The 24,991-nt window shown below is 37.9% G+C and overlaps 1 protein-coding gene across 1 annotated transcript in view; it reads right to left on the bottom strand.

The window, feature by feature from the left end:
• The window catches only part of LOC116911743 (contactin-associated protein like 5-3), an 820,968-nt gene that overhangs the window by 21,871 nt on the left and 774,106 nt on the right, over positions 1-24,991 (bottom strand). The window contains exons 20-21 of the mRNA XM_032915729.1: positions 16,586-16,716; positions 9,267-9,351 (exon numbers count right to left, since the gene is read on the bottom strand). Coding sequence (XP_032771620.1) covers positions 9,267-9,351; positions 16,586-16,716 — 216 coding nt within the window. The remainder of the gene's footprint in view (positions 1-9,266; positions 9,352-16,585; positions 16,717-24,991) is intronic.

Here is a 24,991-nt window from a genome sequence, read left to right on the forward strand (position 1 = left end):
AACTATGTAAAAAAATCATAAAACTAAGACAAACATAAATATTTCACAATTCACTGTGCTCTGTATTAATGATATGATATATTTTGCAATCTATTTATTTCAGTGGTTAGATTGTCATTGAACTAGACTCAGAAGCAACTACCGGAAAGAACTGTTTAGATGTTCTGATCTGGAGAAGCAAAATCAAAGGCAAGTTAAAAAAGGTAAAATGTCTTTTCACAAGCATGAAGCATGGAGATCTAAAAATTGCCACCAAAATATCTGAATGTCATTTTCCAAAATACATGCCTTTTTTCCTGGGCCAGTCACAGCAGCATAAATGTCAAGCCTTTGCTTCAGTGAAAGCCTGTCTCATGGGAATGAAGTGAAGAAATATAAAGTAGAACAATTGATAGCCTTCACTGGTGTCCACATGTCTATTTGATTAGACATACAATTAATATATATTCATATCTCATACTCCAATCTTTCCCTGCTGATAAGAACATCTAAAATTTATTCTTTTAATTCTTTCAAATGATTAGCACATTCTTCTTGTGGGTCTGTTTATTCATTTGTTGATTTATTTTCAACAAGGTCCAAGTAGACACTTCAGAGTAGACTGAAAGAGAGTTCCCAGGTATTGACATGATGGGCGTTTGTCAATCCACCTCACTTCTGGGGCTTCAGCATTCTCCCCCATGGGATTTGGATCTAGTGACCAAAGTTACTCTTATACCTAAATTATATAATGTCCCAACAAAGAGAACTTTAAGCAAATCTCACTGCCAAAATACTCAATACTATTCTCACAAAGCAAATCCAAGAACACATCAAAACCATCATTTAGCACAGTCATTCCAGGAATGTAAGAATGTTTAAATATACTTAGATCCATCAACACAATACATGATAGGAAGAAACTCAAGGGAAAAGACACATGATGAACTTTTTATTAGATGCTGAAAAACCCTTGAACAATATAAAAAAAAACCCTTCATGTTAAAAATCTTGTAGAGATCAGGAATTCATAGCACACACATATAAACAGATCAAAGTTTCACTATTTTCAGGTGATATGATAGTAAATATTAGCAACCATCAAAATTCTACCAGAGGACTCCTCCAGCTGAAAAATAACAGCAGCAAAGTGTTGGGATATAAAACTAACTGAAATAATTCAGTAGCCCTCCTTTACACAAATTATAAACAGGCTAAGAACAAATTTAAGTAAACAACATCAAACACAATAGCCACAAATAGTAAAAATTATCTTGGTGTAAGACAAACTAAGCAATGGAATACTATTCAGCTATTAAAAATGATGACCTCATTAATTTTTGAGGCAAATTGATATAACTAGGAAATATTATCCTGAGTGAGGTGACCCAGACCCAAAAGAACATGCATGGTATTACTCACTGATAAGTGGATATTAACCAAAAATACAGAAACATAGTATAGAACTCAGAGACCATAAGAAGTATAACAAGCAGAAAGACTCCAGATTGTTTATCCCACTTAGAAGTGGGAAGAATATGATGATGGCAGACAGAGGGAGGAATAGACTTGGGGGGGAGAGGGATGAAAAGGAGAAGGGGGACAAGATTAGTATGTGGGGAAAACAGGAGAGAAGCTCAGAGGGCCAGGAGAATTAAAGGAAATATTCAGCCCCCAGGGTGAGGGAGATGAGGGGACCATCTAGAAAGTACCAGAGACCCAGGAGGTGAGAGACTCTTAGGATTCACTGTGGGTGCCTTTAGCCAAAAGGCCCAGCAATGAAGGGAAGAAACTCAAAGAATACACCTCCAGTAGATAAACAGGGCCTCAAGTAAAGGGATAGGGCTACTAACCTACAGTCAAAATTCCTGACATAGAATTTTACCTATCTAAAACAACTGTAAGGACAAAAATGGAGAAGAGACTGAAGGAAAGGTGGTCCAGTAACCTGACCAACTTGGAATCGATCTCATTGGGAACACCAAGGCCTAACACTATTACTGATGCAATGATGTGGTTACAGAGGGGAACCTGGCATGGCTGTCCTGTGAAAGGCCCTACCAGTAGATAAGTGGAAGCCTGAAATCCCTATGGTTGAATAAGTGAGAGGATTGAAAAAGCTGAAGGGGAGGGCAATCTCATAGGAAGACTAGCAGTCTCAACTAATGCAACCTGGAAGCTCCCAGAGACTGAGCCACCAACCAGGAATCATTCATGGGCTGGTCTGAGGCCCCAGACACATATATAGCAGAAGACTACCTAATCTGGCCTCAATGGGTGAAGATGCATTTAATCCTCTTGAGATTTGAGGTCCCAGGGAAGGAAAATGCCCAGAGTGTTGGGGAAGCACCCTATTGGAGGCAAGGGGAATAAGAAATAGGATGAGGAACTGTGAGAGGAAGAACTGGGATTGGGGGGGGGCAATTACAGGAATGTATATGAGATAGATAGATGATAGAAAGATAGATAGATAGATAGATAGATAGATAGATAGATAGATAGATAGATAGATAGATAGATAGATTTGGTTTAGAGAGGAGACACTCACATTTTGTGTCTAAAATACAAAGAACAGGAATTAAAACCTCACCAGGGCCACATTAGTCAACCTGAATAAACAGCTTCAGAAATATAATATCTATTATTATGAGTATTGTTACTACATAGTGGGTAGGGTGAAAAATAATCCCATCTTCTTTTTTCAAACCCAAACCTCACATATATTTTCATTTTTTAATACTTCATAACATAATATTTATTAGGGGCTCAGTTGGTAGAGAGCTTGCCAATCACTCTTAAGAGATACTCATTGCCAAAATTAACTGGACATGGCTGCACAAGTCTGAAATTCTAGCTCTCAGGAGGTAGAGGTAAGAAGATGAAAAGTTGAAGGTTATTCTCAGCTACAAAGTGAATGTGAGGTCAACCTGGACCTCATATTGCTACAGAGCTAGATCACACAATCAGGAATTTGTAGTAACAGCACTTACTTTTAAGGATAATGGTTAAAACCTGAAGGAAAAAAACATGAATCCATAATGGTCTAGTTTTAGTGGTGTCTGCTGGAACATTGTGTAGAGCAGCTCTAAGATGACAAGTACTGTTAGGACCACAGATGCTCTCTGTCCTTGGTTTGCAGAGGTCATTGATACAAAGTAGCATTATGATGTCAACAGCTCTGAACAAGATGCTCCTCACAATACTGACTGGCTGAGGAAATGAACTGTCAGACAGTTCCCTAGAAAGAAATCTAAGGCTTGCGTTTAGCCCAATTTCCTGAGGAAACTCCAGACTGATTTCCAGAGTGATTGTTCCAGCTTGCAATCCTACCAACAATGGAGGAGTGTTCTTCATTCTCCACAGGCTCACCAGCATCTGTTGTCACCTGAGTTTTTTGTCTTAGCAATTCTGATTGTTGAAGGGTGGAATCTCTGAATTGTTTTAATTTGCATTTTCCTAGTGATTAATGATGTTAAACAATTGTTTAGGTACTTCTCAGACATTTGACATTCCTCAGGTGAGAATTTTTTGTTTAGCTCTGTACATTTTTTTAATAGGGTTATTTGATTCCCTGAAGTCTAATTTCTTGAGTTCCTGATATGCATTGGATATTATTATTATAGGATGTAGGAATAGTAAAGATCTTTTCACCATCCATTCATTGTCATTTTGTAGTAATGACAGTGTCTTTTGCCTTACCAAAGCTTTGCAATATTATATGAGGTCCCATATGTCCATTCTTGATCTTAGAGCATAAGTCATTGGTATTCTGTTCAAGAAATCTTCCCCTGTGACTATGCACTCAAAGATCTTCCCCACTTTCTCTTTTATTTTTTCAGTGTATCAGATTTTCTGTGAAGGTCCTTAATCCGCTTAGATCTGACCTTTGTACAAGGAGATAAGAACGTATCGCTTGGCATTCCACTACATGATGACCTCCAGTAGAACGAGCACTATTTGTTGAAAGTACTATCTTTTTTCCAATGGATGGTTTTGGATTCTATGTCAAAAATCAAGTGACTCTAAGTGTAGGGCATCGTTTCTGAGGCTTTAATTCTATTCCATTGATCTACCTGCCTGTTTCTGTTCCAGTACAATACAGTTTTTATCTCTGTTGCTCTGTAATACAGCTTGAGGTCAGGGATGGTGAATCCCCAGAAGTTCTTTTATGTTTGGAGATAGTTTTTGCTATCCTGGATTTTTTGTTATTCCAAATGAACTTGCAAATTCTTCTTTCTAACTCTATAAAGAACTTTGATGGGGATTGCATTGAATCTAAAGATTGCTTTTCACAAAATGGCCACTTTTACTATATTAATCCTGCCAATTCATGAGCATGGGAGATATTTCCATCTTCTGAGATCTTCCTCAATTTTTTTTTCTTCAGAAACTGAAGTTCTTGTCATATAGATCTTTCACTTGCTTAGTTAGAGTCACATCAAGGTATTTTATGTTATTTGTGACTACTGTGAATGGTATCATTTCCTTAATTTCTTTCTCAGTCTGTTTATCCTTTGAGTTGAGGAAGGCTACTGATTTGTTTGAGTGAATTTTATAGTCAGCCACATTGTTGAAGTTGTTTATCAGGCTTAGTAATTCTCTGGTACAACTTTTGGTGTCACTTATGTATACTATCAATATCATCTGCAAATAGTAATATTTTGACATCTTCCTTTCTGATTTGTATCCCTTTGACCTCTTTCTGTTTTCTAATTGCTCTGGATAGGAATTCTAGTACTATATTGACTAGGAAGGGGGAGAGTGGGCAGCTTTGTCTAGTCCCTGATTTTAGTGGGATTGCTTCAAGTTCTGTTCATTTAGTTTGGTGTTGGCTACTGGTTTTACTATGTTTAGGTATGGGCCTTGAATTCCTGATCTTCCCAAGACTATTACCATGAAAAGTTGAATTTCGTCACATGCTTTCTCAGCATCTAATGAGATAATCATGTTTTTTTTTCTTTATGTTTGTTTATATAGTGGAGTGCATTGACAGATTTCCAGATATTAAATCATCCCTGAATCTCTGGGATGAAACTTACTTGATAATGCTCGAAGATGTGTCCTGGGATTCAGTTTGTAAAAATTTTATGAGTATTTTTGCATTGATAGTCATAAGGGAAATTGGTCATAAGGTCTCATTCTTTGTTGTGTCTTTCTGTGACCACAGCTATCTGTACTCATATCCTGCCAGGAAAGAAGTGATCTCCCGAGACTGCTGACTCACGTTAGAGCACAGGTGAGACAACCACTTCTGCTTAGAAGGACCTGCCTGGAACACTCAGGACACAGGAACCAAGAGCAGTCTGGGGCAGGATACTTGTGTTTTACATCTACAACCAAAGCTGCCACAGTGCTACAGCTCTCTATACACAAATACCACTAGAAGGAAGCTGGCCTCTCACAGGTACTGATAAACAGGCTTACAGGAGAGTCAAGCCATTGTCAGAGAAAACAAGACCAGCTAATACCAGAGATAATCAGATGGTGAGAGGCAAATGCAAGAAACTAAGCAACAAAAACCACTTGGCATCATCAGAACCCAGTTCTCGCACTACAGCAAATCCTGGATATTCTGAAAAACAAGATTGTGATTTGAAACCACATCTCATCATGATATTAGAGGAGTTTAAGAAGGGCATAAAATTTCCTTAAACAAATACAGGATAGCATAGGGAAACAGGTAGAAGCCCTTAAAGAGGAAACAAAAAATTCCCTTAAAAAATTATAGCAAAACACAACTGAGCAGGTGAAAAAATTGAATAAAACCATCCAGGATTTAAAAATGTAAATGGAAACAATAAAGAAAGCACAAATGGAGACAACCCTGGAAATAGAAAACAATAGACAAGAGAAAAGGAATCATAAATGCCAGCATCACCACCAGAATACAACAGATAGAAGAGAGAATCTCAGGGGCAGAAGATACCATAAAAAACATTAACACAACAGTTAAAGAAAAAGCAAAATGCAGAAAGCTCCTAAACCAAAACATCCAGGAAATCCAGCACACAATGAGAAGATCAAATCTAAGGATAATAGGTATAAAAGAGAGCAAAGATTTCCAACTTACAGGACCAGTAAATATCTTCAACAAAATTATAGAAGAAAACTTCCCTAACCTAAAGAAAGAGATGCCCATAAACACAGAAGAAGCCTACAGAATGCCAAATTGATTAGGCCAGAAAAGAAATTCCTCTTGTCACGTAATAGTAATAGTCAAATCACCAAATGCACTTAACCAAGAAAGAATATTAAAAGCAGTACATGGGGTAAAGATCGAGTAACATATAAAGGCAGACGTATCAGAATTATAACACACTTAGCACCATAGACTATGAAAGCTAGAAGATCCTTGGTAGATGTCATACAGACCCTAAGAGAACACAAATGCCAGCCCAGGCTACTATATCCAGTAAAATTCACAATTACCATAGATGGAAAAAACAAGATATTCTATGACAAAATCAAATTTACATATGTTTCCACAAATCTAGCCCTGCAAAGATAACAGATAGGCAACACAAAATCCCACACAAAGAGGGAAATTACACTCTAGAAAAAGTTTAAACAGTAATCTTTCAACTAACACAAAACACACACACACACACATTGCACCTCACACAATAATAGTGGGAGACTTCAATACCCCATTCTCATCAATGGAGAGATCAGTGAAACAGACACTAAACAGACCCAGTGAAACTAACAGAAGTTATGAACCAAATGGATGTAACATATATTTATAGAAAATTTCATCATAAAACAAATTCAGAAATAAAAAGGGAGACTTAACAAAAGAAACCAAGGAAATTAAAAAAAATCATCAATTCCTACTACAAAAGCCTATACTCCATAAAACTGGAAAATCTGGATGAAATGGACAATTTTCTAGACAAATACCAGGTACCAAAATTAAATCAGAATCAGATAAACCATATAAACAGTCCTATAATCCCTAAAGAAATAGAAAAACTATTGTAACAGTCAAACTTAAAGACAAAGGCTGCTTTAGACAAACAGCAGGAGGCTGGAACTTTAACACACTGTCCAAAGAATTTAAGATAACACCCTGTTCCAGGAAATGAGCTAACTGCCCTTAGCAGCCCCCATCCGCATGAATGAGCTAACCTCAGGAACCGTGGGATCCTTCACCAGCCCTTCTGGATGCCAAAGATATTTCCCCACAAAGCACCTCCAATGAATTCCAAGGACAATAGGTAGCTACCATTGAATTCAAAAGGTAATAAACCCCACTAATGAGAAATAACTAACTCATGCTATAACCTAAAGCATATACCCTGAAAAAGTATAAAAAGTGTGTGCTTTTGTTCTTCAGGGTCGCCTTTGTCCTGATTACAGGGCCACTCCAGTGCACTGGATCATTAAACCTCTTGCTAGGTTACATTGATTACATTGTTCTCTGTCTCCATGTTTCCCTGAATGGGGCCTTCCAGAAGTAGGGCTGATCGGGTCCTACACCATCATTAATAGTCTCCCAACCAAAAAATGTCCAAGATAGGATGGGTATAGTGCAGAAAACTATGAGACTTTCATAGAATACCTAATATCTATACTCTGCAAACTATTCCATAAGATAGAAACAGAAGAAATCTACCCAATTCAGTCTATGTAGTTAGATTTACACTCATACCTAAAATAATCCCATCTTTAAGTCATTTGTATTCAATTCTTCAGTCTCTCACTTGGGAAACTGACATTTCAAAGGTTATTTTACACTCACATTTTTTCTGGAGATTCTATATTCTTTAAGGATCTAAAAGAGTGGAGAAACAGTGGATCATTTCCTGTCCTATCTCAGCTTTTACACTTTTAGGACATTCTCTGCAACAATATTTCAGAGAACAGATCATCTGTCTGGTAAATCTAAATTTTGTATTTGAGGTAAAGCACCTTCTAGACCCTTGTCAAGGATTAGGAGGTAGCCAGGAACACCCCACATGCCCTACAAAGACTCTCGGACTTTCTTAGAAGTCATTCTAAAAGGAGATGTCAATACTCCGAATTCAGGACTGCAAACTTTACATAGGACAGTGATTTCTTGTGTTGAGTCCATTATTTCATAAGATACCCAAATTGCCAGTGTTTTCTAAAAAACAAAAAAAAAGATGAATCAGCAGGAAAGGAAATAAGGGGCAGCCAGGAATTCAAATGTACAAATAATTTTAAAATCTGAAAAATACCTGCACTTGCCAATTTGTATACCCAGTTGATACAGATAATAAAGAACTGGAGCCATAGAAATAGCTGATTTTGTATCCCCAGAACCCACACAAATCCAAACTTAGTAGTATAGGTGTTCGTAATCCCAGAGCTACTAAAGCATGATGGGAAGAGAACACAGAATCATTGGAAGCTCCTAAATCAGAATCCTCTCCACTCATGTACAAAGCATAGTACAAATGCAGAAGATACTGTTTCAGAAGAGATAGAACAAGCAGTGCCTGAGGTTGTTGATATTCAAAAGCATCCCAATGCTCATACTTGTCTATAGGCATACATGTGAATATATACACTCCACACATTATACACAAGTACACATGAGAAATGTTTAAAATGAAACTCAACTGTGTGTTCTACATAAGATCTTACATGAGATTTTAAAAAGAAAAAAAATATTGATAGGAAGGTTTGAGAAAAGTTTAAGACAGAAATATTAACAAAAGCAAAGGCTTGTTTTTCTACATTAGCTGTAACCAAAATATATTTAAGCTCTAAGATGCATTCTAAAAGATCAGGTACCATTTAAGATATGGAATTCTTCAGGAAAGTATAAAAAGATAAGTGTTGCATAAGCAATAAATATTCTCTAACAGAATCTGAAAATTCACACAACCTGTATAAATACAACAGATGTATCTGCTCTTCTAATGTGAGCTTTGAATCCTCATTCTGCAGCTTAGCCACGTACTTCATTCCGTTAGGTTAAAACTAAGGAAATGCAAGTAAAATATTGACAATTTTAAAAAGTTGATAATTTTACATTTTAAATGAAAATGTTATTTTCTTTACTACTTGACTATCTTTTCCTCTAGATTATTAACAAATAAAGAACAAAATAGTTACCACAAACAAGCAACAATTAATGAATTAATAAAGCTGATGTGAATGGCATTCTGCATCATTGCCACATGTGTCTTAGTATATCCCATTTCGAAACCTGTATCAAGACTACAGATGAGAGCATGAATTACTGAACACACCAACAGGGGGAACAAATTCATCAAGTTTAACAACATCTATGAAATATATAGAAGAGAAAAACAGACCTGTAACTTTGCCTAAGATGAGTGACCTCACTGTCAGGAACTCAGCTTCCAGGGGGAAGTTATAGCTGAAGAGTTGCTGGTCCATCTATAAGAAAACAAAACAAAGCCATAGCCCAGGTTTTAAGAAAGGGTAAGGCAATCCTATCTGTAAAGTGCTTACAGTCTCACACAGGGCAGTCTTCTCTCTAGAATTCACTCTCAAGAGAGGTTTGAAATGTCGCAGCAGTTGTCCCACAATGCACACAAAGTATCTTTTCTTTAGTCATTGTAAAATCAGATCTTTCAGGGTCTTATAAGGTTTCCTTAGAAACCCTACATGGCTATTGTCATGTATTAATCTCCCCACTGAGAATTTTTACAGAATTCTTCACTGAAACAAGTAAGCAGAGAAAGCTATTTGGTACTCCCTTTGCCATTTTAGATGACATCCAGCTGTGCTTCCCATTCTCCTTCTTTCTCACCTCTTGTTGTTATAGAGGCCACTTTCTTTTCCTCCATGTCCCTGAACTGCTCTCCTAAGTGGACTGTAAGACTTCCTAATCATGAAACACAGTTTGATAAATACTTTAGGAATGGATGAAAATACTGCTGCTCCTGACAGCTGACTGATCAAGCTGCACTGGAAGGCTGTACAGACATAACTGACGGATTCTCTAGGCTTTGATTTCTAGGGTACCCCTTTAGCAATCAATCCTGGCTTCAGGTACTGCTTATTCTGGTTTGATCCCTTCCCCCACCTTCTACTTCCTGGGCTGTACAACCAATTTATATCCATCTTTTTCAGTCTAATCCAATCCAGTAGATTCTTCTAATGTGTTATATGGGGAAGATTATGCACATTTTGTCTAACACTGCCTCTCTTTTGCCTAGAATTTCAATAAATAGGTTAGGTAACCTGGCCATCAGGCACCTAGGAAATATTTTTTCTCTATCTCTCCTCTTACCATGTGGGATTACAAGTGTGTGCTTGTCATCCCTCCTAGATTAGGATAAGGGATCTTATACTTGGATCCTCATGATTGCAAGGGAAATCCTTCATCACCTGAGCCCTCTTCTCTCCCCCCTTTCCTGCCCTCCAATCTCCATGTTGACATCTGAATGATAATATCCTCATCATTTTATAGTGCAGAGGCTAGAAAAGAAAAGAGACAGTCATACGATAGGGTGAGCGAGCTTGCTCTACTTGGGGAAAATCAAATGGGTCAGGATGAATACCTAACCATTTCATCTAGTTCCTCCTTCCACAAATTGTGTGCTACATAAACCCAGTGAGTGACTCTCTTTGTAGTGCCCACCTCAACCAGCAAGGAAGACATGACACCGTTGGGTTCTTCTCAACAGCCTTTATTACAGGAACACCTCATTCTTGATACGGGGGACACCGGGGAACAAAGGCATTCGCCTTAAATACAAGACAGACTGTGGCTGTCAATTTGTCCTCTGGGGATTGGTGCAGTATGAAATACCTTATTAGCATGAATATTACTCCAGTCTGATAACTGTCGGAGAAATGCCAACACATGCGCATTGCAGGTGTTTATTACCAACGACCACCGGATGTCGGTGCCATCTTTAGCTGCACCCTACATCTCTTCAAGATTCTCCTGACCTTATAATTCATCATATAACCTTAGTACAAACTTATACCCATAGTGTATGGTTTAATGCTATTGCATTGTTTTTTTTATCACACTATATATTTTTTTCTAGTTACTAAACAATGTATGTACAGGACACAAATGCATACTTCTGAATTTGTTTCTCCTTACAATGCTATGAATCAGATCAGCCTAGTGACAGAGAAAGAAGAGTCACAAAATTGCATGATTTAGCTAAGCCACCCATTAGTACATAAACACCTGAGCATAGTCATGTTTCATTACTCAAGATCCCTACCTCCCTTTCCAAGTAGCCAGTCTGCCTGTCCTTCAAAAGGCACCATTAGCTGCCACATTAGCAGGGAAGGGGGAATGCAGGAGTGCTGGGGATCTTACTTCGTGGCTGAGTGCAGTGATAAGCACCTGTCCATTTTTCTGATAGGTGTACAGCATTTCTGAAATGTTCCATATAAGATGAATGGAGGTTAGGATTATATCAGGAACCCGCTTTTTGCTGTTGTTTGTTTGTTTGCTTGCTTGCTTGCATTAAACAATGTTTGTTAGATGAAATAGAACACACACACATATACATACATACATATATACATACATACATACATACATACATACATACATACATACATACATTGGTTTGGGGTAGGGTAGGATGGTCAGAAAAACAAACATGCTATGTTTCTGAGCCAACCAGACAACTTGATATAATCATAAGTTCTCTGTTCTAGAATATTCTGCTTTATTCAGCACTTGCAAATACCAAGAGCTTGCTTGTTGTTGAAAATGAATTAATATATGAATATTGCATAGAGAAAGGGAATGTTAGTAAGTTATCTAAGCTCTACCCCACAGTTACCTGGCAACATCCAGGTGTGCCTGACTCACTATAAAAGTGGTGGTTGCCCCTGCTGCTCTCTCTTGCTCTTGCCTTCTTGCTCCTACTCTGTTCCCTCAACCCTTCCCCCTCTCTCTCCATGGGCTAATAGCAAGCTTCTATTTGTCTGCTCCTTCTTTCTCTCTGCCTTTCTCTGACTCTACTACCCTAACAACTCCCCATTTCCATCCCCTGAATAAACTCTATTCTATACTATACCATTGTGTGGCTGGTCCCTCAGGAGGAAGGGATGTCTCAGCATTAGCCAATGGAGGCACCCCATTCCCTATACCACCAAAACATATTGCATCTCTCCTCTTCTTATAAACACAGCAGGAAATACATCTTATAGCTCTCTCTCTCTCTCTCTCTCTCTCTCTCTCTCTCTCTCTCTCTGTCTTTCTCTATATATTTTACTTGTCTTATTTGTGAAAGAAGACAGAAAAATATAAATGTATTTAAAATTTGATTTGTAAAATGCTCAATAGAACATGCTGCATTTTCTCATGAGAGAGCTTCATTAACAGTATAAACCAACAAGGTGCTGGGGGCCTAATACAATCTGTGAAGTGTTTGACACAGGAGTACAAGGACCTGAAATTTGTTCTAGAACCCATAAAAAATGTTGAGTATCGTGTGATGCATTTGATGTTTCATGTGTTTGGTTTGTAATCCCAGCACTTTGGAGAAAGAGGTAGTGAGATCTTTTGAGTTCAGTAGAGAGCCAACCTACCTCTCCCTCTTTGTGGTTTATAGATATATGATAACCTGTCCTCCCATCCCACAAACAAAACAGGACAGCACCTCCTCATCACTGACCTGTGATTGTTTTCTGGCTTCCACATGGTACCTACACACATTACAAAAGCTGGAAGTTATGATTGTAATTTTTATCACTCACCAATAACTCACACATGTTCAAGTGTCATTTTAGGAGTAGCGTAATAGGTAAGAATAAATTTCTGATGTTATGGACGTCATCTCTGTTTTATATTAAAAATTATTATAGAACTTCAATATAACTAAAATAACTAATAGTCATTCCTATGTTCTCCCATGGGCCACATCGAAAGGATCCCCACTGCTTCACCCCTGAAATTCTCTCTATGGCTCTCCATGTGACATGTTTCAAGGAGCAGAAAATCTTTCTGGCTGATTTTTGACTTATGTCATTCACTTATCAACTGTATCATACTATGCATGATCAACAGGAGTCCAAACAGTGAGGATACTCCTAAGCTTAAACCTGAAAGTCTGGTCTTGGTTTAAGAATAATCTTCACACAACCTAGAATCACTTGGAAAAGTCTCATTGAAAGAATGCCTACATTGAATTGGGCATTGGGCATATCTGTAAGGACTTATCATAAGTTAATTGACCTGAAAAGATCCAGTTCTCTATGAGCAGCACCATTCCTTAGGCAAAGTATTCAATGATCAATCCTGTCTGTATGCAAACAAGTGAGTACAGATAAATTCAGTTTTTTTTCTTTTTCTTGAACGTTGATATTACTAACTGTTTTAAGTTTCAGTCCCCTTGACTTCGCTTTTAGACTGGACTATAACCTGGAATTAGGAGTGAAAATAAACATCTTCTGACATGTAGAATTTTTTTCAGATTATCACATCAACAGAAAACAAACTGAACTACCTCACCTTCTCCACAAGGTTACAACAATCTTTTGCACCTTTCGCCTGCAACCATGTGAAAACCATCCACTTAGTACAGAATTGTTTTCTGAAGATCTTCTGTTAGAGACTGTTTGGTAAGAGGGAACTCTGAAATAATAAGTGTAAACCAACTTCCTGGTTTCATCAAAATTAAATTCTAGGGGAGTGTTACAGGACAGAAAGTATGTAGTAAATATACCATGTCAGATAACATGAGTTACTAAGAGAAAAGAATAAAATTATACAGGGATATGGAAAGAGTGTGGAAAAAAGCAATGGAATTGGTTGCAAGACATTATGAGAGGTCTGGATATCAGTAGCCATTGATATATTGCAAATGCAAGACACTCAAAACTATGAGATTGACTAAGATAAGTCATCACATAACTATAGCTACAAAGCATGAGTGTTCTAATGGAGTACTGTGTGCACCAATGGGAAGGGGAGATGACAGAAGAAAATCTACAAAGTGACAACCTGATCAACTGATGAGATCAGAAAAAAAGACTCAAAGAAGAATGATACTATTCAAACAAAATGTAAATCAAGTCCCAAAGGCTGAGAGCAATATAGATGGTCATGACCCATGTTGCGTAGGAACCTCCTCTGTTAGAGAAAAGCTTATGTACAGAGAAGCATGGAGTAGCTCTTGCCTAGCTGCCATGAGAAGCATGCATTATAGGTTTTCCCAGTTAAAATCTGTGAGTTCTGGAACACTGTGCACCTTTAGTTCCTAGGAAACTGATGTTCTCTCTAAGGCAGTGAAGTGTTCAGGCTGATTTGTGATTCTCTGTTTGTGTTCTGCTGGAAGCTTAAGAAGACAATTGGTCTCAGACATGAATCTTGTATGCCTTGTACAGCTTGAAAACATCAATGTATCCTGGGAACTACAACTTTATTGATCCTGGCAATCTTCATTGTATTCTGCTTCTCATCATAGTATAAAAAGTATGATTGATCTCAATAAAATTTTCATAGCCTCAGTTTTTCCAAAGTACCTCCAACAAGAGTCTTTTTATCCCTTCACTGGTCATATCAGGTAATGTTGCCTCCTAAGGAAGAATGGCTGCTTACATTTGGGGAAGTGAAATATTACATACTATGGAAAATCTCATTAAGCTTGGTAAGTAAGTAATTCAAAGTCTCCAGGAAGTCCTTGAGACTGCCAAGATATAATAGGTCTAGGAACTTATGTCTCCAAACCAAGTTTGGCAAAAGAGTGCTTTCCTACATATTGTTCTGCCTTCATGTTATACAGTGCATGGCAGGTTTATAACTTTAGTGAGTTCCTACACATGGTGGAGTGGATTTTGATGACATAGCTCTCTTTATGTCATTTTTTTCTCCCGTAATCCTTCATCCATATCCCTACTGGAATTTCAATAAAACCATTGGTTCACTAAGGTAGACTTAGTGGTGTTCTTATGTTGATTTTATGTTTGATCCCTACAAGGAATGAATTAACATTTATTCATGCCTCCCCAGTAATATTTCATAAAACACTTTCACATTGGGTTTCTGCAAAGTAAATGAATGCATATCTTGATTAGTACATTTTTTTTTCTGTAACATGGTAGGGATAAGGGAAAGAAAGGTATATTAGTTAACGTTGATTGTCAACTACATGGAATTCAGAATCACCATAGAAACAAACCTGTAATCATGTTTGTGGGGAAGTTTCTAGACTGGATTAACTGAGGTGAAAAACCCAGGTCAAATGAGTATAGCACCATGCCAAAATCTGGCGTTCTGGAGTAAATAAAAAACTGAGCACCAGCATTCATCTCTCTTTTTTGGGGGGGGTGGGGAGGGTTGGTGGTGAGTGGAATGTGACCAGGTGCCTCACATTCCTGTGGAAGTGATGGCCTGTGCTCCTAATTACCAAGACAGAATTCCTTTAAACTCTTCCAAGATATTTTGTCACAGCAATGAATAAGATAACTCCCACGGAAGATGAACTTTGGAAATCAGCGCATATTGACTTTTCCAAGAAAATAACATGATAAAAGTCTAGGAATCTATAATTAATGAAAAATATATTTTGTTCCTCGAGTCACAAGGTTTTTAGCTCATTGATTTACTTGCTTGTTGTTGGTGCATTCAATAATACTTAGAGCTTCACACAACTATTTTATAGAACTAGAAAGGTGTTAGACAGGCTAAAAAACAGAAGGAGGTTGGAGATCTGCTTGTGAGAAGGCCATGAGATTTGTCTCACAGGTAGTAGGGCAGGCCTATAAAGCTCAGCATGGAAGAGAGAGCATACACAAACTCTCAGGAATATCCCAAGTTAGAGGGGATAGGCTAATGAGAATGTGTGATGCCTCTCGTAAGGATATATAATTCACAGATTAAAAGAGCAAAGTCATAATCTGAGAAAGAAAGTATTGCATCTGTTGGTAGCAAGGAAAGAGGAGGAAATTTGTTGTGACAAATTTGGAAAATAATGGATCAATGAATTAAAGTTATCTTAGCAAAACAGTAATTGCTAAGCTGATTAACATTCTCATTTATGATCATACAGTCGTAGTGTAGACTTTAGCTGGACTTTATTAAGCTTTGTCCTGATCTGCTGTTTGACCTTTACACAGCATTACGAATATTTCACAGAAGCCTACCACACTATTTTATGTGCACATATAAACCCTATAAAAGTCTTCTTAGTTTTTCTACCCAGATAATACTTCCTTGTCCACAAGACCCACTTTGTACTAGAAAAGAAGTAATAATGAGTAATAATGTGTAGAAGAAACCTGTACCCACCCAAGGGCTTCTATATCACCTGTGCTCTCCTCTGTGCCCACCTGTAAACTATGTCCATTGCCATTACAATCCCTACTAGAATCTTCTGTATATTCTTTCCTCTTTGCATGCATAATTCTAGTTACTCATTTGGCTTAGAGCTGACTAAACTTGAGCACAACTAGGATGTCCAGTGCTTCCTCTTCTGCAGTAATTGATGATGGAATAGCTGTACTGAGGGAATTCTAGAATTTGTATTTCTAGCTCTTTGGTGATGCCAGTGGGAAAGAGGAACATGGCTAAGTGCTAGGCCAGAGTCGGGTAAATCTATATCCTAGTATATGGCTTTATTGAGCTCAGACATGTTTGATAAGGAAACCTTGGCATGTTGGCCATATGGAAAGGTGAGAAGTGAAATACCTGAATGGAAAGTTCTGGCCCATCTCTGTTCATTTTCACATGGTGCACTCTTCTGTTTGCAAGATTCTCTGTGCTGACAGTAAACGTGTGACTTTCTCCCTTGCTTAGGTGATATAGAATCTGTAAACTTCCTTGAAAGAAAAAAAGGGGGAGGGTTAGAATTCAAAATAGCAAGCACAACACAGAAGACCTGATTAAATTTTTCACAAATTGGCAATTGCACTTTTCTAGGCTTCAATGACTCAGCATTAATCTTAAAAAAAAAATCAATATCTTCATCAGAGTTAAAATACAAGTTTCTGATTGTAGATACTAATTAATGTGCGTGTGCCACTGTGTTGCTGCATTGTTGTTATTATTGTTGTTGTTTTGTGTATGTGCCCCTTTTTAAATGATAGTTTCAGATCACCAAAATATTATAGACTTGTAATTTCAGCAGTTTGTAGACTGAGAAAGGAAAGTCAGGGTTTTCAAGTCAGCTGGGAGACAAGCAAGTTCCTACCTCAAAAGTCCAACTACAAAGAGAAAAGGGAAAGAGGTGGAAAAAAAAAAGAAGGAAGAGACGACAGGGAGAAGGGAGGAGGAGAATAGAAGGAAGAGATCCTGTTTGACAAGCACACTCACAGACACATTTTGTAACTAGAATGTGAAAATATGAACATGACATGGTCACTTTCATGACATGGTTCTCTCTCCATCACCTTCCTCCTTCTGAGCTTGAGAGAGACAACACTTTATAGTTTTCCCCCACTGAAATCTAATGCAATGTCTCCATTTTAATTGTGGTCTCCTTAAGGCAAGGTGACCAATCAAAATCTTCATGGCTCCTTAGGACATTCAAATTTTATCAGGAGAGTACTTTTGGAACAATTGCTCATTAATCATGATGTCTGGAAACCTGGCTGCCAAATCCCAACTTCAGAACTTGCATAATGGATGGAAACTGAAAGGGATTTCAGAAAGTCTGGGAAGGCAGATCTTCCTTTCTTTCCTTTTTATGTTTGATGAGGAAGAAAATAATTGAGAGATCCAGAAAAATAAAGTGTTACAGAATAAATAGAATGGATGCTGTAGTGTGAATGTCACTCTTTTTTTTTTTTTTAACCTGAAACTTCCTCAAGACACCTCCTGGATCTGAAGGGACCAGGTCAAACAGCTCCTTGCAGCCAAATGCAGTTGAAGGGAGAGCTAAACCTTCAGAGGGGCAGACATATATGGGAAGCCAGAAGAGACTACACTCTGCCCACATTTCTGACTCCAGAGGAAAATGCCTAGTGCCATCTGGACGACCAATACAAAGTGACATGAGAAAAGATGGGGCAGGCCTTTCTTGTTGCTGCCCTCACAGAGAACCGAAACACAGCCCCCGAGGAGTGACTTCAGGCTAGAGACCAAGGGTAAGACCAACTTTTCGGCTCCAAGTGACCTGCCTGATGGACACAGGATACACTCACACAGGAACAGCTGAAGAACAGTAGAGTGGAAAGACTGCATGCCTGAAAGCAGAATACTCTGTTCCCATAAATGGCTGAAAGAAAACAGGAAAATAGGTCTACAGCACTCCTGAAACACAAGCCTATAGGACAGCCTAGCCACTGTCAGAAGTAGCAGAACAAGGAAACACCAGAAACAACCTGAGGACAAGAGGCAAGCACAAGAATGCAAGCAACAGAAACCAAGGCTATGTGGCATTATCAGAGTTCAATTCTCCCACCAAAGTGAACACTGAATATCCAAACACACCAGAAAAAGAAGACCTAGATTTTAAATCACATTTGATCATGATGATGGAAGACTTCAAGAAAGACATAAAGAACTCCCTTTGAGAAACACAGGAAAACATTAATAAACAAGTAGAAGCCTACAGAGAGGAATCGCAAAAATCCCTGAAAGAATTCCAGGAAAACACAATCAAACAGGTGAAGGAATTAAAAATGGAAATAGAAGCAATAAAGACAACACAAAGGGAGAAAACCCTGGATATAGAAAACCAAAGGAAGAGACAAGGAGCCATAGATACAAGCATCACCAACACAATACAAGAGATAGAAGAGAGAATCTCAGGAGCAGAAGATTTCACAGAAATTATTGACACAACTGTTAAAGATAATGGAAAACTGAAAAAGCTACTGGCCCAAAACATACAGGAAATCCAGGACACAATGAGAAGATCAAACCTAAGGATAATAGATATAATAGAGAGTGAAGACTCCCAGCTTAAAGGACCAGTAAGTATCTTCAACAAAATCATAGAAGAAAACTTCCCTAACCTAAAGAAAGAGATGTCCATAAATATACAAGAAGCCTACAGAACTCCAAATATGTTGGACCAGAAAAGAAACTCCTCCCGTCACATAATAGTCAAAATACCAAATGCACAAAACAAAGAATATTAAAAGCAGTAATGGAAAAGGCCATGTAACATATAAAGGTAGACCTACCAGAATTACACAAGAGTTCTCACGAGAGATTATGAAAGCCAGAAGATCCTGGACAGATGTCATACAGACCCTAGCCCAGGTTACTGTATCCAGCAAAACTCTCATTAACATAGATGGAGAAACCAAGATATTCCATGACAAAACAAAACTTACACAATATCTTTCTACAAATCCAGCCCTATGTAGGATATTAAAGGGTTAAGCCCAACATAAAGAGGCAAGCTACCCCCTAGAAAAAGTAAGAAACTAATTGTCTGGCAACAAAATAAAGAGAAGACCGGCACACAAACATAGTCTCACATCCAAATATGAATAGAACAGGTAGCAACAATAACTATTTCTTAATATCTCTGAACATCAATGGACTCAATTCCCCAATAAAAAGACACAGATTAACAAACTGGATACACATTGAGAACACCACATTCTGCTACCTACAGGAAACACATCTCAGAGACAAAGGCTGGAAAAAATATCCAAGCAAATGGTCTGAAGAATCAAGCTGGAGTAGCCATTCTAATATCGAATAAAATTGATTTTTAAGCAAAAGTCATCAAAAACAATAAGGAATGACACTTCATATTCATCAAAGGAAAAATCCACCAAGATGAACTCTCAATCCTAAATATCTATGCTCTAAATACAAGGGCATCACATACATAAAAGAAACCTTACTAAAGCTCAAAGAACACATTGCACCTCACACCATAATAGTAGGAGATTTCAACACCCGACTCTCATCAGTTGACAGATCACGGAAACAGAAATAAAACAGAGACATAGACAGACTACGAGAAGTTATGAATCAAATGGACTTAACAGATATTTATAGAACATTCTATCCTAAAACAAAAGGATATACCTTCTTCTCACTACCTCTTGATACTTACTCAAAATTGACCATATAATTGGTCATAAAACAGGCCTCAACAAATACAGAAAGATAGAAATAATCCCGTGTGTCTTATCAGACCAGCATGGGCTAAAGCTGTTCTTCAATAACAATGAGGAAAGAACACCCACATATACATGGAAGTTGAATAATGCTCTACTCAATGATAACCTGGTCAAGGAAGAAATAAAGAAAAAAATTGAGGACTTCTTAGAATTTAGTGAAAATGAAGGTACAACATATCCAAACTTTTGAGACATAATGATAGCTGTGCTAAGAGGAAAACGCATAGAACTGAGTGCCTGCAGAAAGAAAGAGGAGGGAGCATATATCAGCAGCTTGACATCACACCTAAAATTGCTAGAACAAAAAGAACCAAATACATCCAGGAGGAGTAGAAGGCAGGTAATAATCAAACTCATAGCTAAAATGAACCAAGTAGAAACAAAAAGGACTATACAAAGAATCAACAGAACCAAAGGCTGGTTCCTTTAGAAAATCAACAAGATAGATAAACCATTAGCCAGACTAACCAGAGGACACAAAGTGTGTATCCAAATTAACAAAATCAGAAATGAAAAGGGAGAGAAAACTACAGAATCAGAGGAAACTAAAAACAAATCAACATATCCTACTACAAAAGCCTATTTTCAAAAAAACTTGAAAATCTGGAGGAAATGGACAATTTCCTAGACAGAAACCAGGTACCTAAGTTAAATCAAGAACAGATAAACCATTTAAACAACCCTATAACTCCTAATAAAATAGAAGCAGTCATTAAAAGTCTCCCAATCAAAATGAGCCCAGGTCCAGGTAGGTTCAGTGCATTATTCCATCAGCCCTCCATAGAAGACTTCATACCAATATTATTCAAACTATTCCACAAAATTGAAACAGATGGAGTGCTACCAAATTCCTTCTATGAAACCAAAATTACTGTTATAAATAAACTGCACAAAGATCCAACAAAAAAGAGAACTTCAGACTGATTTCCCTTATGAATATCATCGCAAAAATACTCAATAAAATTCTTGCAAAACATCAAAATAATCATTCATCATGATCAAGTAGGTTTCGTCCCAGGGATGCAGGGATTGGTTTAATATACAGAAGACCATCAACATAATCCACTATATAAACATACTGAAAGATAAAAACCACATGATCATTTCATTAGATGCTGAGAAAGCATTTGACAAAATTGAACACCACTTCATGATAAAAGTCCTGGAAAGAATAAGAATTCAAGGCCCAACCTAAACATAGTAAAAGCCATATACAGCAAACCAGTAGCTAATATTAAACTAAATGGAGAAAAACTTGAAGCAATCCCACTAAAATCAGGGACTAGACAAGGCTGCCCACTCTCTCCCTACTTATTCAATATAGTTCTTGAAGTTCTAGCCAGAGGAATCAGACAACAAAAGGAGTTCAAAGGGATACAGATTGAAAAGGAAGAAGTCAAAATATCAGTATTTGTGGATGATATGATAGTATATTTAAGTGATCCCAAAAGTTCCACCAGATAACTACTAAACCTGATAAACATCTTCAGCAAAGTGGCTGGGTAGAAAATTAACTCAAATAAATCAGTAACTTTCCACTAGGCAAAAGAGAAACAAGCCAAAAAAGAAATTAGGAAAATGACACCCTTCATAATAGTTCCAAACAATATAAAATATGTCAGTTTTACATTAACCAAGTAAGTGAAACATGTGTATGATAAGACCTTCAAGCCTCTGAAGAAAGAAATTGAAGATTTAAGAAGATGGAAAGATCTCCCATGCTCAAGGGTTGGCAGGATTAATATAGTAATAATTGCCATTTTTACCAAAACAATCTACAGACTCAATACAATCCCCATCTAAATACCAATCCAATTCATCAGAGAGTTAGACAGAACAATTTGAAAATTCATCTGGAATAACAAAAAAACCCAGGGTAGCTAAAACTATCCTCAACAATAAAAGGACTTTAGAGGAATCACTATCCCTGAACTCAAGCAGTATTACAGAGTAATAGTGATAAAAACTGCATGGTATTGGTACAGGGACAGGCAGATAGACCAGTGGCATAGCATTGAAGACCCAGAAATGAACCCACACACCTCTGGTCACTTGATTTTTGACAAGGGAGCCAAAACCATCCAATGGAAAAAAAAAAAGATAGCATTTTTGCAAATGGTGCTGGTTCAACTGGAGGTCAGCATGTTGAAGAATGCAGACCTGACTCATTCTTATCACCCTGTACAAAGCTTAAGTCCAAGGGGATCAAGGACCTCCACACCAAACCAGATACACTCAAACTAATAGAAGAAAAAGTGGGGCAGCATCTTGAACACATGGGCACTGGAGAAAATTTCCTGAACAAAACACCAATGGCTTTTGCTCTAAGATCAAGAATCGACAAATGGGATCTCATAAAACTACAAAGCTTCTGTAAGGCAAATGACACTGTTGTTAGGACAAAATGACAACCAACAGATTGGGAAAAGATCTTTACCAATCCTATAACTGATAGAGGGCTCAAATCCAAAATACACAAAGAACTCAAGATATTACATCGCAGGGAGACAAATAACCTATTAATATTGGGGTTCAGATCTAAACAAAGAATTCACAGCTGAGGAATGCCAAATGGCTGAGAAACACCTAAAGAAATGTTCAATATCTTTAGTCATAAGGGAAATGCAAATCAAAACAACCTTATGATTCCAACTCACACTAGTAAGAATGATTAAGATCAAAAACACTGGCGACTGCAGATGCTGGCGAAGATTTGGATAAAGAGGAACATTCCTCCATTGTTGGTGGGATTGCAGACTGGTACAACCATTCTGGAAATCAGTCTGGAGGTTCCTCAGAAAATTGGACATTGACTACCTGAGGACCCAGCTATACCTCTCTTGCACATTTACCCAAAAGATGCTCTAACATATTACAAAGATACATGTTCCACTATGTTCACAGCAGCCTTATTTATAATAGCCAGAAGCTGGAAAAACCCAGATGCCCTTCAACAGAGGAATGGATACAGAAAATGTGGAACATCTACACAATGGAATACTACTCAGCTATCAAAAACAATGACTTTATGAAATTCATATGCAAAAGGATGGAACTGGAAAATATCATCCTGAGTGAGGTAACCCAATCAAAGAAAAACCCACATGGTATGCACTCATTGATAAGTGAATATTATCCCAAATGGTCGAATTACCCTAGATGCACAGAACACATGAAACTCAAGATGGATGACCAAAATGCGAATGCTTCACTCCTTCTTTAAACAGGGAACAAGAATACCCTTGGGAGGGAATAGGGACGCAAAGTTTAGAACAGAAGCTGAAGGAATGCCCATTCAGAGCCTGCCACATATACATGTACAGCCACCAAACTTGATAACATGGATGAAGCAAAGAAGTGCAGGCTGACAAGAATCAGATGTAGATCTCTCCTGTGAGACACAGCCAGAATATGGCAAATACATAGGTGAATGCCAGCAGCAAACCACTGAACTGAGAACAGGACCCCAGTTGAAGGAATCAGAGAAAGGACTGAAAGAGCTTGAAGGTGCTTGAGAACCCATATTTACAAAAGTGCCAATCAACCAGACTTTCCAGTTACTAAGCCACTACCCAAAGTCTATACTTGAACTGACCCTGGGCTCCAACTGCAAAGGTAACAATGAATAGCCTAGTAAGGGTACGAGTGGAAAGGAAAGCCCTTGTCCTGCCAAGACTGAACCCCCAGTGAATGGGATTGCTGTGAGGAGCGCAGTAATGGGAGGAGCATGGGGAGCGGAACACCCATAATGAAGGGGAGGAGGAGGGGTTGGGGGATGTTTGCCTGGAAACATTGAAAGGAATAACAATTGAAATGTAAATAAGAAATACCCAATTTAATAAAGATGGAGAAAAGAAAAAAGAAAAGAAAAGCAAACTCCTCTACATTAAAACATGACAGAGAAGACACACATTCACTGGCTTCCTTACCCCAGGAAAATGCTCATTTCAGTTTTCCAACATAGCTCCCTTAGTTCGTTGTTGAAACACTCAAATTATATCTATCTTCTTTTTCAACTTTGAGACTAATCGTTATCTTAATTCCTCTCTCCCTTTTCTCTGTCTCTCTCTGTCCAGCTCTCTGTTTCTCTCTCTCTCTCTCTCTCTCTCTCTCTCTCTCTCTCTCTCTCTCTCTCTGTGTGTGTGTCTGTGTGTGTGTGTCTGTGTGTGTGTGTGAGTGTCTGAATTATTACCTAAATATAATAGTAAAGTCTGATAAGATGACTCAACAGGTAAATGTTTGACTACACAGAAAAAAAAATCTCACACAAAAGGAAAGTATTGACTCTCAAAAGTGACACGGCATACTCATACAGAAATACATAATGAATATATGGCTATGGTGAAAGTCTTTAGTTGTAAATGACAGTGCAAAACTTGTCCTATAAAAGGGTCAATGATTAGAACTAAACATAATAATGACGATGCTCCTTCAAAGGAATAACATTCACATCCAAAAATAATGCCTTAATTAACAACTTTCATAATGGTTGAGTTCCTGCATTCAATGTTCGTCTAGAAAGCTCTTTGCTTTATTTTATTTTACTTATAAATGAAATTCTCCACTTCATTTTGGCAATATAAGGAAACAACAAAAATAGAAATAAATGTTAAGAATTGAAGAACTTCTTAAAATATTTACTTAATAATTTTTAAAGTTAGGTGGTGAAGAAATGCAATATAGCTGCTTTCAATTGGCATATGCTTCGTTTAGAATGTAGCAGCCTGAGAAATGTGGACAATCCTGAGACCTCAGGACAGACCACTACTTCTAGACACTTCTGCCCACATTTCTGGACCAAGAGGAAACTGAATATTGCCTTGGAATACAGGAATATAGGAGCAGTCAGTGGCAGGAACATGTTGGTTTCTGGCTGCTCCAAGAACTGAGCTGAACCTGTACCACAGCTCCCTGCACCCAAATGTCGTAGGGGAGAGAGCTGGACCCTCAGAAGTGCAGACGCTCCTGAGAACCCAAAGGAGAAAAATACTTTCTGTCCACATTTATG

Source organism: Rattus rattus, chromosome 10, assembly GCF_011064425.1.
Source record: "Rattus rattus isolate New Zealand chromosome 10, Rrattus_CSIRO_v1, whole genome shotgun sequence".
NCBI classification, from domain to species: Eukaryota; Metazoa; Chordata; class Mammalia; order Rodentia; family Muridae; genus Rattus; species Rattus rattus.